At 26.5% G+C, this 15,104-nt stretch overlaps 2 protein-coding genes across 6 annotated transcripts; one reads left to right on the top strand and one right to left on the bottom strand.

Annotated features, from left to right (window-relative positions):
• Positions 1 to 353: 353 nt before the first annotated feature.
• On the bottom strand, positions 354 to 7,379 carry LOC411627 (retinoblastoma-like protein 1). 4 transcript variants are annotated; one of them, XM_395096.7, is made up of 8 exons: positions 7,110 to 7,379; positions 6,077 to 6,608; positions 5,710 to 6,006; positions 4,609 to 4,710; positions 4,095 to 4,192; positions 3,621 to 4,004; positions 2,161 to 3,546; positions 354 to 2,072 (listed from the first exon to the last, which is right to left on the bottom strand). In XM_395096.7, exons 1-8 carry the CDS (start codon positions 7,245 to 7,247, stop codon positions 1,887 to 1,889), a joined length of 3,123 nt encoding a protein of 1,040 aa, XP_395096.4. In that variant the 5' UTR covers positions 7,248 to 7,379; the 3' UTR covers positions 354 to 1,886. The 4 variants fall into 4 exon arrangements, with proteins under 4 accessions (XP_395096.4, XP_006570247.1, XP_006570248.1 ...); XM_006570184.3 differs by having other exon boundaries at positions 3,621 to 4,001; XM_006570185.3 differs by lacking the exon at positions 4,609 to 4,710 and having other exon boundaries at positions 7,110 to 7,378.
• An 809-nt stretch (positions 7,380 to 8,188) lies between these two features.
• LOC100576908 (polycomb protein Asx) lies at positions 8,189 to 14,100 on the top strand. 2 transcript variants are annotated; one of them, XM_006570183.3, is made up of 8 exons: positions 8,189 to 8,814; positions 9,024 to 9,283; positions 9,402 to 10,514; positions 10,593 to 10,874; positions 10,999 to 11,823; positions 11,916 to 12,152; positions 13,236 to 13,279; positions 13,568 to 13,671. In XM_006570183.3, exons 1-7 carry the CDS (start codon positions 8,559 to 8,561, stop codon positions 13,239 to 13,241), a joined length of 2,979 nt encoding a protein of 992 aa, XP_006570246.1. In that variant the 5' UTR covers positions 8,189 to 8,558; the 3' UTR covers positions 13,242 to 13,279; positions 13,568 to 13,671. The 2 variants fall into 2 exon arrangements, with proteins under 2 accessions (XP_006570246.1, XP_003251511.1); XM_003251463.4 differs by lacking the exon at positions 13,236 to 13,279 and having other exon boundaries at positions 8,190 to 8,814; positions 13,568 to 14,100.
• Positions 14,101 to 15,104: the final 1,004 nt, after the last annotated feature.

The raw sequence follows: 15,104 nt of genomic DNA, 5'->3' as shown, positions 1-15,104 counted from the left end.
TTAGATATAAATAAATTGGTACTTTTATTGTTTAAACATAATTTAAATTTATAAATAAAAAAATTTTATAAATTAAAACTTAAATTTAAATTTGTTTAAACTGAAATATATAACTCATTCAAGTTTTATTTAGTATAAACGTCCTAAAATTTCTAACCTATTAATTTTTGATATTAATATAAAATTTTATATTTTAGATTATTTTCAAAGTTTTTATTTTAAAAAATTTAAAATAAAACTTTTTTATGTCATTAATTTATAAAAAATTAAAAATTTATAAACGAAAAGCATAAATTCAATATATTTTTTAAAATATTTAGTGTTTGTTATTTTTAATAACAATAGAACTAGTATAACATATAAAATTTCCGATTTTTATTTTTCTAATTTACTTTCGAATTACAATACTATGTACACATAAACTATTTAATAATTATTATATACCAATAAAACTCTTTACATTTTTATGTTATCTAAAAGAAATCGTTAGAGGAACTGCCATAAGTCCGTAACGAGAAACGAAATTCTTTCCTCATCGAACTATATTTTTTTAGCTCGAAAACTAGCAAATACATCATTTATGTTATAATTATCATGTGTAACATCAAATTGAAAAATTGTTAACACAATCATATTACGAATTTCATTCGTAAGAATTAATTATTTTTTCATTTACAAATTTCGTTACAAAATTATTTTGCATTTATGAAAAATTTTTTGAAAATACGAAAGCGTTTTTCAATCCTAAAAAGTCATTTTTATCTTAATAATAATTACTTGTAATTAAATGTATCGTTTGGTAATAATAATAATAATAATAATAATAAAAAAAAAAGTTTAATGAGATCAAATGTCAAATTTGAAAGAAAAACTTACAACTAATAACATATCGTTGGATTTGATCGAAAATCGAGGATTTCAACTCGTAAAACGAATGAAATCACGAAAAACGCGCGAATAAGTTATTATACTTGAAAAATCAAATAATATAATATATCATACGATTACCGCGAGCATTGAAAATTTTTGTTTAAATTCAAACTTATACGCCTAAATTTAATTAAATATCACCCAAATCGTATTTGCATACTTCGAGCATTCAACTGCTTTTACAGCATGCTTAAAACTAGTAGTAAAATAACATCTCTTTTACCGTCTATGGCCGTAACTCTTACAAATTCATCATACATTATATATAAGTTACATGTATAATTTCAGAGACAATACATAGCTCCATCAAAATACCACTGATCAGTGATATTAATAAAAGTCAGAATAATTTCCAGTGAAAATGAAATACGATAATATATTCATAATAATTAATTGATAAATATGATATATTTTTCTTTTAAAAATTTAAAATAATTTTTAAATTATTTATATTTTCTGTTAACTCTTGTAATATTGTAATAATGAAATGCTTAATTAAAAAATATTATAATACATAAAATTATCAATAAAACTATATCTATGAATGAAGTATGGAAAAAATGCCTAAATTTTATATGTTTTGAAAATATTTCCTCAAAATAATGCTTAAAATATCTTTGTTTTAATTAAATTCATTGAAATAATTTAAAAAAACACTGGAAATAAAACTCTGGCTTTATTCAATATAACAATATCGTATCCTTACATACGATCAGGTATTATACGGGCCTTTTTCTCTGTTTCTAACATGATCATACCTGAGATGCGAACATTAATTTATTTTAAGCCACACAGCCAAGAAACAAAAATTCGACTTCAAAATGGTTGTTCCCTACTTTTTGATTTAAAAAAAAATTTTTTATTCAATGAAAACGAAGATATACCTCGAAAATAATATTTTTCTTTTGTTACCTATATTTTCAATAACTTATTTCAATATTCAACTGAATTTTTTCTTATTGATTTTGCGTACGTCGTTCACCAATTATATTTTCTAATTTACGTGCAACGAATGCAGTTGTCTTTTTGATCGGGGATGTTCCTTCTGACATCTCCACGTCCGTATCATCCGATAAAAGTCGCTTGCCAACGGATCTTTTTGGATCGACGGAAATCATCATTTTATTAATAGCCTCCAAATCCTAAAAAAATAAATAAAATAAAAATAATATATATATAATGTATATATATGTAATTTTTCTATCATATAAGATAAAATTATTTCTTTACCTTTGCAGGGCTACGACTAAAGCAATAACTAAGTTGTGGTGCTGGAGAAGCTGAAATAGCTTTCGGATCTAATGTACGCGTCATAATACTACTAGTAACACGTCTCACTGGTGAATTTGCAGGAGGTTTTCCTTTTGGAAGTGGACTCAATGACAGATTCATTACACTACCGCGTACTAATCCAAATTTATTTGCCATTTCTTTTACTTGTGGTACATATACTGTATTATAAAATTTTATTAAATCACCACGTGTTTCTTCACCGAAATTCTGCGAAGTACCAGCCATATTCGTAGGTGTAGGAGGTGCTACATTAGTTTCTTTGTCCGATACATCTTTTTGTTTAATTTCTTCGTTGTTCTTTTGTGACTCACCGGATGGTGTTTTGGCTATAAGTACTGATCTATATATATGAGATTCTGCTTGTGGTTGTAATCGGTAACATCGCATGATTTCAGTAAACGAATTCTTTTCCATTTTTACCAACTTGCATATTACATAAATTGCACACATTAAAATTTGATCTAGATGACGATCTTTCATTAATTCTGTTCGTTCTTTAATGGAATATTCAAAAATTGTCCATATCTTTTTTTTTAAATCAATATCCATTATTTCTAACGATCCACATAAGTCTAGCATACGTACGCTAGCTAGATTATAAAATTTTCTGAAAAATAATGCAACAGAACCGGTTCGTTTTGGTTTTGCTGATTCTCTATTAATTGTTACAGTTTGTATTGGTGCAGCCGTCGTTTGTACACTAGACGATCTTGGAACTGTAATTTGTTCTGGTAAAAAAAGTATTCTCGAATTGCTATCGATAGTTAGAACTTTTGATGGTAAGACACTTTGACCTGTTCCTCGCAAAACACTTTGCCCACCAATTCTGGTATCTGAAAATAGTCGTTTTTTAGCTACACCAGATGCTGCGACAGGAGATTGAAATCTTTCAGAGGCTGAGGAAATAGGACTTTGTTGTACATCATGATGAGTGCCACGATCTAAAGCAATTCTTCTTAATACAGGTTGTCCTGGAATATTTGGATCAACAGTTTCTAACATGCCAGGCAAGGAAACTTCTTCACAGCTTGGAACACCTTCTGGTGTAGATTGTATAGCATTCCATAAAGGACTGTCACTTTGCCATGCAAGTGATTCTAAAATCTTTTCCTCTATTTGGTTTAAATGCTTTACAACATCACGGGATAATTGATCTTCTGCTCTAACTATAATTTCTATTACTTTATAGAAATAATACGCATCTAAATTCAGAGCATTTAGAATCCAAGGAAAAATTTTGTCATTACTTTTGTATGAATAAATGACTATTTCTAGACAACAGGCAAATAAGCACTGAATAAAAATTTCTTTTGTAAGAAGATTCTATAACAATCAAAATAAGTATTATTCAATTGATTTTTTTATTTAATTTTTAAATAATTAATTATCAAACTTACCGTTACATCGTAATTTGGTTTCTTGCGTTTTTCATCATTTAAAATCATTTCTAAAAGTCGATAAAAAAGAGTTTGACCTAAATAAAGTCTTTTTCTTCCAAAATCTGAAGTAGTCTCATTTGCATTTGTACTTCTGTTGTAATTAGCACAAAATTGTTCGCCAAGTTCTTTAACTTTTGTTTCAACAAGAGTTTTTACATCTTGAGAACAATTATTTAAAATTTGTAACAAATTTTCACTTGGTGAAGTTTGACCTGCCAACATAGCTTGGAGTCTAATTACACTTTGTGTTGCCGTGGATACTGGTGTCACATTAGTAATATCTTTTTGTCTAAGATAACTACGTCCAGTTAATGGAGTAGTTGGAGCTAAATGTTGTATCTGCTGTAAACATTATACATTTTTTTTAATATAAATATTTTTAAAATTATTTTTAGAAATTACATATATATGTATTATTATTTTAATACTCACTCCACTATTTTGTTCTTTTTTCATTTGAAATTGTTCATGAAGATCACCAACATTCATCATCTGTGTAGGAGATCCAATATTATTACTAGCATCATGGCCTGTAAAAAAAAAAAAAAATTTAGATAATATTTATAAAAATTTATTGTATTCTATTTTTCAAATATTTTTGAAAGAGATTACAAATATGATTACATATGTATAATACAGATTTAAGAAATGCATCAATTATTCTGAAGATAGATACTTTAGGATAAAATGACAAACATTAAGGAATGAAATAAGAAAAAATGTTAACATAAATGCTTGATTATAATTTGAGCTTAAAAATAACTTCAAAAATTAATCACTTCATATCAATTAAATATGCATTATTATATAGAATTATATGAAACTATCATAAAAAAAGTAACAAATTTTAAATATAAATATTATTCATGCTAAAACATAATGCTATTAACCATTAACCTTATTATTATTTTTTTTTATAGCAGCTTTCTACATATTATAAACCTACCTCTTATAAAAATATGTTTAGATAATCTAGCATGACAAGCTAGATCTCCTCCAACTATTTCCAAACTTGATATTCCATTTAATCTCACTCTCCTCCAATCAGCTATACCACAATTAAGACAAAGCAGACACAAATAGTTAACAGCAAGAAATGAAAATTATTTAAAAAGACAAAATAAAGATTACCAGATATTTTGTCCTTTATTAAAAAATGCAAATCAAAAAAACATAAGCAAATCTACTGGGTGTCCTGTAACTGATGGTACAATTGAATAGAAGTGAAATTAGCTATTTCCCGATTAAATGCGATTGAATTATCGATAGAAGATAATTTGATATATAAAGATAAGAAAAAAATACAAAATAAATTTTTTCATTTAAAAATTAGTTAAGAAAATTTGAAAATTCCTAATTAATATCAATTCCATGATTCTCGATTACGATTATATCGATTTGGCTGTACATATTCAATCCCGATTTTGTCAAAATTTTGTGTAATAAAATTTTATTTTACATTTTTTATTTATTTTCACATATAAAGGAACCATCTATTAATAATTCATATCCCATCAGGAGTTAGCTAATTTCATTTTGTATTTGAAAAATTTTTAAACTTGATTTACTTGAATGAAGCCTCAAATGAAAAAATTTATTCTGCATTTTCAATTTATTTTTTTGTGTATAATCACTCTCTGTCTGATTATACTATCAATTATGGAACACTCTGTATAAAATAACCTTGAAAATTTTATTATTTTTAATTAATTATATACAAACATAAAAATTTACTATCTTCTTTTAAACAGCAATATTTTCTAATTATTTATTTAAATATAATAAGATTTCATTTTAATTTAATATATACATTACAAATGTAAAGTTTTTTAATATACATTAAAAGAAAAAATTTAAATTCTATAAAGTTATACTCTCAAATTTGATTTACAAGCAACTTTGATTTATTAAAGCAAAAATAGATAAAAATAAGCATACAGGCATACAGCATTATTTCATTTTATGTACAAGCTTTTTTGTATTAAGCAAGTTTGAAAGCTAGTTTTATAAAAATATACGAATAAAGAAAGAAAAAAAAAACAATTACCTAAGAAAATCCTTTCATCAAAGTCTCCAACACTTAATACATGTTGTTCATAAACTCTATTGATAGCTTTGCTATTGCCATCAAAATTGAGAGCTTCTAAAATACCAGAAAAGTTTGACTGATCACCCCGTAAAACTCTTTCATTGAACAATTTATTAATATGATTCTTCAAATAATATTCCTTAATTACTTTAGCTTCAACTGCAATAGCCTCATGACGTTCACATAATAAGCTAACTATACAATTTGCTGTCTGTGGTGGAGTGTAATTCTCATCATTGAAATTTGATGGTAAACCTGTCAAGAAGTATATAAATGAAAATAATTTCTTTTTTATTTGATATTATGTATGTTACCATATATTTACCAGGAAAATTAGGATTTAAAAGATCCTTTCTATTAGCCAATAAAGCATTGCTATATATAAGATCACAACATACTAAAAGAAGATGATACGAATTAACCAAATCATCAGAAATATCTGGAAATGCTCCTTTTATACAAATAAATAAAGTCCAACAAAATTCAAATACTCTTGCAGGTGTGCAAGGCATTGCTTTGTGTCTTCTAGATCTTGGTGGTCTTGAAATATCGTCTACAGGATCTTTAAATATATCAGTGAAAATTGGCTGATACTTTTTGAATATAACCATAGAAACAGCAAAATTCCCTTCTAATTTTTCAATCTTTGAACGAAAATCTTGTGGCATATTAGCCATATCAGCCCAAGATTTACTTTTTGTAAAAAATTGTATTAAAGGAAGATTACACAATTGTAATAAACGTGTCAATGAAACACAATTGCCTTCCACATTAGTACCAGTTTTTCCAACAGTAGGTATAGAAGACTTACGACAAGCTACATATAATGCACACCCTATCCAATGTAATTGATCACCCTAAAAAAACAAATAATCTTTATATATATATAATTATATATAGAAAAAAATGTACATAAATCTTATATTTTTATGAATAACATTAAACAAATAAGTTATAAAAAAATATAGATAAAAGAAATATATAAAATTTATATATCATTTAATTTATAAATCATTAATCAATTTATAAATAATAGAAGATTAAATCGTGATAGTTATAGATTTAATTTTTTTATAACTTAATCATTGTTTAGATAAAAATATTTCTTAAATTCTTAAATCAATACACTTAATTAAAATTTTATCTTATTGTTTTAAATTGGTGCGCTTTAATCATTTGAGTAAAACAAAGTGCGAATTTAGCAATATTAATTATTAAACAATTTGTATATCATAAATAAATTGCAAAAGCAATATATATATGATTCATGAATAAAAGATAGAGAAATTAAAATGCTTAAACTTAAACAATTAATACGACATGAAATAATTCTCAATAATAAGTAATTCAAAAAATACCTCAAGAGTATAATTTTGTCGAATAGTCTCATAAGATTTCCAAGCTTCAGATGCAGCAGTTGCATCCATATTTAATTTCTGACACAAATCTTGATGTCTACTATAAGTAGAATCTTCTACATCATCTGACTGTCCCATTTTTATCGAAAAACTCCAGAAAAACCACAAAAAAACACGATTAATTTATACTCCTACACAACCAAGTTGCGCCATACGAGAGCTCCGTGAGGGCTTGGCGGGAAACGATACGAGCTCCGCCATGTTTGCCATGTTGGCGGGAAATGTAGAATGGCCATTATAAGAAAAAAATCCTTAGGTTGATTTTGCACAAAAATTTCATATATTTTCTAACTAATTTATTTTTTAAATAATGTGTAATATATCTTAGATTATAAAAAGAATGAAACATTTTTGTTGAAAATTTTTTTAGATGTTAAATATTCATTGTTAGTTTTTATAATTTTTAAAACAGTGAAATCAAAATGGGCGGCAAAATTTTCATAAAACATTTTCATAATTTTAAAGAAGTATAGCATGTGATTTATTATTTATAAAATGCATATATAATACTTTTTACATATAAATAATAAAATGAAACAAAGATTATTTTATAAAATAACTATTTGTTAACAGAATCTATGAAATTTTTAATAAGATAATTCAATTAAAAATACAAATCTTTTTCATTATGATTAAAAATATTTTCTTACTGTTCTTATACTGCAAAATACATATTTTTTTCTATTTATTTTATTCGTAATTATTATTTAGGAATTTATATTTCTAATATATTAATATCTTTATTGTTTTTATCTTTATACATCTATTTTAATCTTTATTATAATTAATAATATTATATTTTTATTTATTACTTGAATTAAATATAAATTATACAATAATTTCGAATTTTTAATTTTGATTTTGTTATTTTGAATTAACTTATATTTTTAAAATTTAAAAATTTATAATTTTAAATTCCATAATAAAAACCATAGCGTCGAATTTAATATAGATAATATATAATATCTATGAAACCAAAAAGCACTCTATATCTTGATGGCGCTTTTCTGGTATAAATATGTAAATACAATATGGCCGATAGAAGCGGAACTTTGCGAGTTTTTCCGAATGGCATTTTGCCAATGGATTAAAAAATAGTGAAATTCGTAAATTCGTTCAAATTTTGTGCATGTACAATCTTTTAAACGAAATGGATTAGAAAATATTATGTAAATTATCGAAGTTTCTTTGATTGTATTAAAATGTCAGGAAAGTGCTGTTACTAAAGAATGTTTATTTCTCAAATTAGGGTTATCGTTTTTTGAATTTTTTACTGCAATATGAAATAAAACTTAAAAAATTTGCATTTAATTGAATATAGTGCTATTGTGGATTTATGTTCGATTAGTCGGCATTTCGATCAATGATGTTCGCAATATAGGTATTGTCATGGACACAGATGTAGAACTTGCCAAAGGTGAAGGGTGTGAAACTAGTCCAGGTTGCTCTGGCTATTCTAGTATGGTGCACAGCAAAAAAGTTATTAAACATGCATTACGACAGCAGGCCAAAAGACGTAGAAAAAATACAACGATTGCAGCTGGAAATTCTCGTACCCTTCCAAGGATTGTCGTTAAACCACTACCTCCACCTCCACCGAATAATCCACCTTCTCCAGTTAATAATGTACAACATATTAACACTAGTAAGTGAAATATAAATTAAATTTAATGATTACATAAATGTAAATATAACTGAATAATATGATAAAATTATATTGATATAAAATTTTAATATATATATTTTTTTATTATTATATATTAATATAATATATGTATATTAACTCAATAATTTATTATTATATAATTATTATATTATTGTTATAAATTTTAATATAATATTATTTAAATATAGCAACTGAAGAACCTGCTGCCACAATGAGGGAAGTCCTGGCAAGTTTGCCAGGATTTAGCTTAAAATCTGGACGTAGACGATCAACAAAACGATTATCAGCAACTGCACAATTGGAGGCTGGTCTTGTAGATCTTGAATCTCCAGCAAGTATTTTAGCAAGCACAAGTTTACGTGCTCTTTTAAATAGGCATACCTTTCAAGGTTTACCACCTTTGTATCAAAGGAAACTTGCACAACTTTTACCTGCTGTAGATAGACAGGTAATTTTAAAAATATATATATTTATTAATAATACATTGATAGTAAATTATTCTATCTTATTTTTTTTTATTTTTATTAAAATAATATTTTTTTATAAAAATATATTTTTTCTGTTAGGATGCTGCTACATCTGGATTAAACAATGAATTCTTTGCACGAGCATGCCTAGAATGGCGTAAACGTTTGGCAGAAGGAGAGTTTACTCCAGAAAATCAACAAAGATTGAAAATGGAGGCAGAAAGAGATAAAAATAAATTAGATCCATGGAAAGTAAAACATTTCGAACCTATATGGGGTGAGAAACGTGAACCTAAAATTAGATCAGGTCTTCATTGTATTGCGGAATCGAGATCTGGAGGAGCTGTAACACGTTCGAGTTTAAGACTTCGCTTAGAATCTAATGTAGATACGCCTATATCAGATACTCCCTGTCCTATTATGTCCGAAGATAAGATAGTTGTTGAAGAAGATAATTGTAAAGTTGAAACTAGTATAAATAATTCAGAAGAATTAAACGAAACAACAGAAATACAAGAATTATTACCAACGGAATATAATGAAACAACGCATACGTTAATTGATGAAAAACATATAGATTCCATAAACATAAATTCTGTAGAAACAATAACTGATACTGAAATGCATCAGGACAAACTAGAAGAAGATGATAAAGATCTCTCAGAAAAACAACATATGCTTGAAGAAAGTGAAGTAGTAGCACAAGTTTGTCAAGAAAATATTTCAAATACATTTGATGAAGAAATTCACTTATCTCAAGATGAAAAAAATCTTCAGTCAATAGAGAATCACATCCTTGAAGTATCTGAAGAAGATACAATACTTTTACCTGAAGAAAATTCACCAAGATCTAGTGAACAAACAGAACAAATGTCTCAAACATCTAGAGAAACATCATCTCAATTATCAACAGAATGTACATCTCAAACTTCCGTAGATCAAGTATCTCAAATTTCGAAAGAACAAATATCCCAAATATCAGAAGAACAAATTTATCCGATATCCGATTGCGAAGCTACAACTATACTCGAAACTTCATCGTCACATGAACGAGTTAGACCAACCGAAATCGTTATGAATGATTCAACATTAATCAATAATCAAACTGAAGTAACACAGGTTTCTCACGAGAATCCAACGGATGGTGAATCGCAAATTCCTGAAGGAATGGAGATCGATAGTGAAACATTACAACGTATTCATGAATTGGAGGTGATAATTTTTATTGTTTATAAAGATATATTAAAATTATCAAGTTCTATTAAAAACACATAATATATCTCTTTTTAGGTAAGGGGAGAAATGCGTGAAGCTTACGAAGAAATTTCGGGATGTCCCGAAGAAATAATGTATCCTATTCTCGATGGAATGGAAATGGGATCGAATAATACTGAAGAAACTGAAACACAGGTTGTCTCAGGACAACCAGAAACTAGCAGAGATCAACAAGATGTAAATAGTGGAAATGAAGACGAAGCTCTTCGAGAAGCAAATAATTATGTGTGTTCTGAGATGTTAGAATGTAGTTGGTCGGTAGATCCCACAGTTAGTAATATTAACAATAATAATAGGGTAAGTATACTGATAAAAAATTTTAATATCCTTGTATTTTTGGTATTAATTTCTTTTAAAATATATCATAATTGATTATTTATCTTATTTTTGATTTAAAAAAAATTAATTTTATTTCATAAAGCCTCAAGAAGAACTTCAAGTTCCATGGCCATTAGTAGCTGCAGCTCTTGATGGATCTGTTGCTGCTAATATTACAGTGACTACTCAGGATGAATGCAACGAGACACCTACTTCAACAGATTCAACTAATCCACCTCAACAATTTATCAATCCAGACTCTAATGTAGAATCAGTTAACTGTATCCAATTACCAGTTGTTCAAGGAACTCCGTTTCAATCGGAAGGTCTCGCAATTGGTACACCAGGAACAAGTTGTATAATGAAAAATTTTCAATCTCAAAGTTCACCTATTATTGCATTTCCACAATTACAATCTATTAGATTTGTGCAAACCAATTTTCATTCTGATCAAAACACTGCATCATCTTTAAATAGTACGTCCCCAATTAATGCTCAAATTCAGAATCAACAGAATACAACTTCACAAGTGAATATAATGAGAACGCAAGAAGAAGTCGTTCAACTAAATACTCAAAATAATAATACACGAAATATTAGAAATAATGTGATTCAAAATCAAGTTCCGAATACTGTGACGGCAGCAATTAGCGTACAACCACAAAATCGTGCACAAAATACCATTGTAATTCAACACCAAGCATCGGCTCCTACGCAACCACGGCAAGTCGTAGCGACTATACAACAACAACAATATCCTGGAGGAACAGTTGCTGTATCTTCAAGATCTTCACGTTCTAATAATCAAGGTAATCAAAGAGGTTCCAGAAATAACAATAAAGAACAAGGAGGAGGTCGTTCTCGTAGTACTACAAAAGAACCACCTGGTGCTGTTAATTTGGAACGTAGTTACCAAATATGTCAAGCGGTAATTTAACACAAATTAAATTTTTAAAAAAGTTTTAAAAATTCGAAATTTAATTTTTTTTTTTCTTTAAAAAAATATGTTTATTATTATAGGTTATACAAAGTTCACCAAATAGAGATCAACTAAAAGCTCATTTGAAACCTCCGCCTAGCTTACTTGCTAGAGGCGATGGTGCATTTACAACGAATAAATCTGGTGGCCGTACAATTACAACAGTCAAAACTCAGAAACCATCACAAACAATACAAAATAAACAAACTCAAAATAAAACACAAGCAGTTATGTTAAGACATGTATTTGCAACAGCACGTCAAGCGACTTCTACAGAGGTATGAGATATTTCTTCTAAAAATTATATATAGTAACTTGTACTTTATTGTAAAAATGAGAATATATTATTTATTTAATTCAGTTTTGTATATTGAATAGTATGTTAATAGAGAATATTAAATTTTATTAAATATAAATAAAATATAATATTAAAATTCATATTTGTTTTATTGATTTTTATGTTGCATATTTGTAACATAAAAATGATTAAGATATATATAATAATTGAGAAATATAAATGCTTATTTTAAATTTTCAATCAATAGAGCAGAAATCGTATAATTAAAAAAAATATGATTTTTTATAAAAAAATAATTTTTTTCGTCAATGTTTCGTTTTTGAAAAAATCGATTTGAAAATTAATTAGATATAATTAAATAGGATTTAATTATCATGATTCAATCCAATGATTTCTGTTCATGTTTATAAACATATTTATTAAACCATAACTCAAATGATATAACAAGTTTTTGCAGATTGTTATGTGTTTTTAATACATTACAAATATTATTAGGAAGGTCGTTCTTGTTGTCTCAATATTCTATAAATTAAAGAGGAATTAACAGTTTTCAATATGTTTTTATTTTTTGATTTTTAAATTTTTATAAAATTTCTTTCAGTTGTAGTATTCTTTTTATTAATAAGTGAAAATTAAGATATAATATCTACTGATCTTAATGAGTGAGGAGGTATTATACAATAATAATCGATTCAATACGAATTTTATACATAGATAGAAAAAAATATACAATTATAATAGAAAAAATATATAATTGGTTTATCAAAATGTGATAGTGCTTTTTAATAAATGAAAAAACTGAATAACTTTCATTAAATAGAGATATTTATTTTTATAAAAAAAATAAATTTGAAATATATAAATTATATATGTATCTTAATGTTTAAAATTGGTTTTCTCGGAAACGAAACTTTAAAAAATTTTGTACGGAATTTATTTTTTTTTTACATAGAATCAATCTTTTTTATCAATTATATTACAACTTTCATTATTTTTGAAACATACATAAAATAGAAACTCAAGCTTGCATCATATATTATTTGATATTTTTCTGTGTGTACAGTGCTAATCTTGCGGGTGGCTTGTGATGATCACTGTATCATACAGGTACCTAAATAAATAAATCTACTTTCTAGTTTTGAGTTTCTAAAAATAGTAGAAACAATATAATGATTTTTATAAAGTAAAAAAATCAAGAAAAATATATCTTAATAACTTATTTCACAGAGAAATTTTTCTTTAAAAACAGAAAGAATAAGGAAAAAGATATTAATAAAATTTTAGATGTCATATTTTATTTTTTTTAATTATTACATTATTTTAATTAATTATTACATTATTCTTAAAATAAAATTTAAAATCAAAAAAATTGTTTCATTTAAATATTCCTTTTAGATTCCAGAAAGCAATAACATAGCACAATTAGGATCCACAACAACAGGCGGATTAGGTCAATATATATTGGTACAGAGAACAGGAGTTGGAGATAGTGCACCTAGAGCATCTTCTGCACCACCTCTACCTCCTCAAATTGCTGGAATGGGTGTCGGAGTGCATTTAGTACGTGGTAGACCTGCTAGTGCAGGAGAGGGTTCACATCAGGCAGTAACGTTAAAAGCAAGAGGTTCTGATGGTAGAGGAGGAGGTGGCGCCGAACCTGGAGCACCTGGAATGATTATGGGTGGAGATCCACCACCTCCATGTGAATGTAATATGCGTGGTGCTATGGTAATATGCCGACAATGTGGCGCGTTTTGTCACGATGATTGTATCGGGCCTCAACGTATTTGTGCTACCTGTCTGATACGTTAATCATTGTTTAAATAATGTTTCTGTGTAAATTAAAAAAAAAAAAAAACTGCACTACTGGAGTGCTGAGTATCAAATTGAGAACAAACGTTATTTTGAATGGAGTCTTTGTCAGAAATCATTTATTACATGAATTTGAAAAAAACTGGAAGACTTCATATAGGCAACTAAATTTGTTGTTCAGCACTTTATTGTAAGTTGTGGTTCATGTAGAAAAGAGAATTAATGGATACAGTTGGAAATATTTTTAGAGTTTTCTGTTTTGACTCTTTTGAAATTATATTTTTAATATTAATTTATGGTTTGAATGGTTTGAACACAAAATTTTTTTTTTTTCTTATTTTTATTTTATTTATTTCAATAGGCAATTTTTACAAAATTTTAATAAATAATTTTTTATGAATAATTTTTTAACTAATATTTATAATGAATTTTATTAAAATTACAACTGTATTCTTGTAATTCTTTAAAAGCAAAAAATATTACAGTCAAACTCTAATACCGTCTTCCAGTAAGCATCACATTCTTCAACATACATCTGTACTATTTATTTATTTACAAAAATTTAAGTTTATTCTTATTATGTAGATATTCCTGTACATGCTGATCTCAAGTTTAGTTGATTTAAAAAAAAATCAAAAACTTATTCTTATATGCTCTCTCGTAATTATTTCTTTTGTAGCTTTTTAAATTCTCTTTTATAGCAAAAAAATTCTCATTCATCATAAATTTATTACTATAATAGAGCATCTTGTACAGGAATCTTGTTATTTAAGGACGATTATTGGTGATCAATATTATTAATCTATTGCAATGATGAAATCTAATTAGATGAATGTAGAATATATATATTTTAGCTTCATCTTTTTGTTGAAAACAATTTTTTAAGATATATATCGGTTATGTTATTTGCTTCATATTAACATGAAATTAAATATCATAAAACGGAATATAAAAAAAACATATAAAAATCATAGATCCGCAGTTTTACATTATGTACATAATTCGCATTCTGAGATTTCAAGTTTTTATATGTTTTTGAATCTTTATAAGAAAGATAATTATTTTACACAAAATAGATGTTTGAAAAATTGAAAGCCATTGTATTATTTTCTTATGTAAT

The sequence above is a fragment of the Apis mellifera genome, linkage group LG5 (genome assembly GCF_003254395.2).
Source record: "Apis mellifera strain DH4 linkage group LG5, Amel_HAv3.1, whole genome shotgun sequence".
Taxonomy (NCBI): Eukaryota; Metazoa; Arthropoda; class Insecta; order Hymenoptera; family Apidae; genus Apis; species Apis mellifera.
This window is presented reverse-complemented; position numbering and strand designations above follow the sequence as displayed.

Bases quoted from the DNA above. Each gene is read 5' to 3' on its own strand.
- LOC100576908 (XM_003251463.4), top strand. From the start codon at position 8,559: ATGGACACAGATGTAGAACTTGCCAAAGGTGAAGGGTGTGAAACTAGT. The intron at 10,515-10,592 runs GTGATAATTTTT...ATCTCTTTTTAG, and splicing joins AACGTATTCATGAATTGGAG to GTAAGGGGAGAAATGCGTGA. The intron at 11,824-11,915 runs GTAATTTAACAC...TTATTATTATAG, and splicing joins GTTACCAAATATGTCAAGCG to GTTATACAAAGTTCACCAAA.
- LOC411627 (XM_395096.7), bottom strand. From the start codon at position 7,247: ATGGGACAGTCAGATGATGTAGAAGATTCTACTTATAGTAGACATCAA. The intron at 6,609-7,109 runs GTATTTTTTGAA...TTGTTTTTTTAG, and splicing joins GACAAAATTATACTCTTGAG to GGTGATCAATTACATTGGAT. The intron at 3,547-3,620 runs GTAAGTTTGATA...TGATTGTTATAG, and splicing joins AACCAAATTACGATGTAACG to AATCTTCTTACAAAAGAAAT.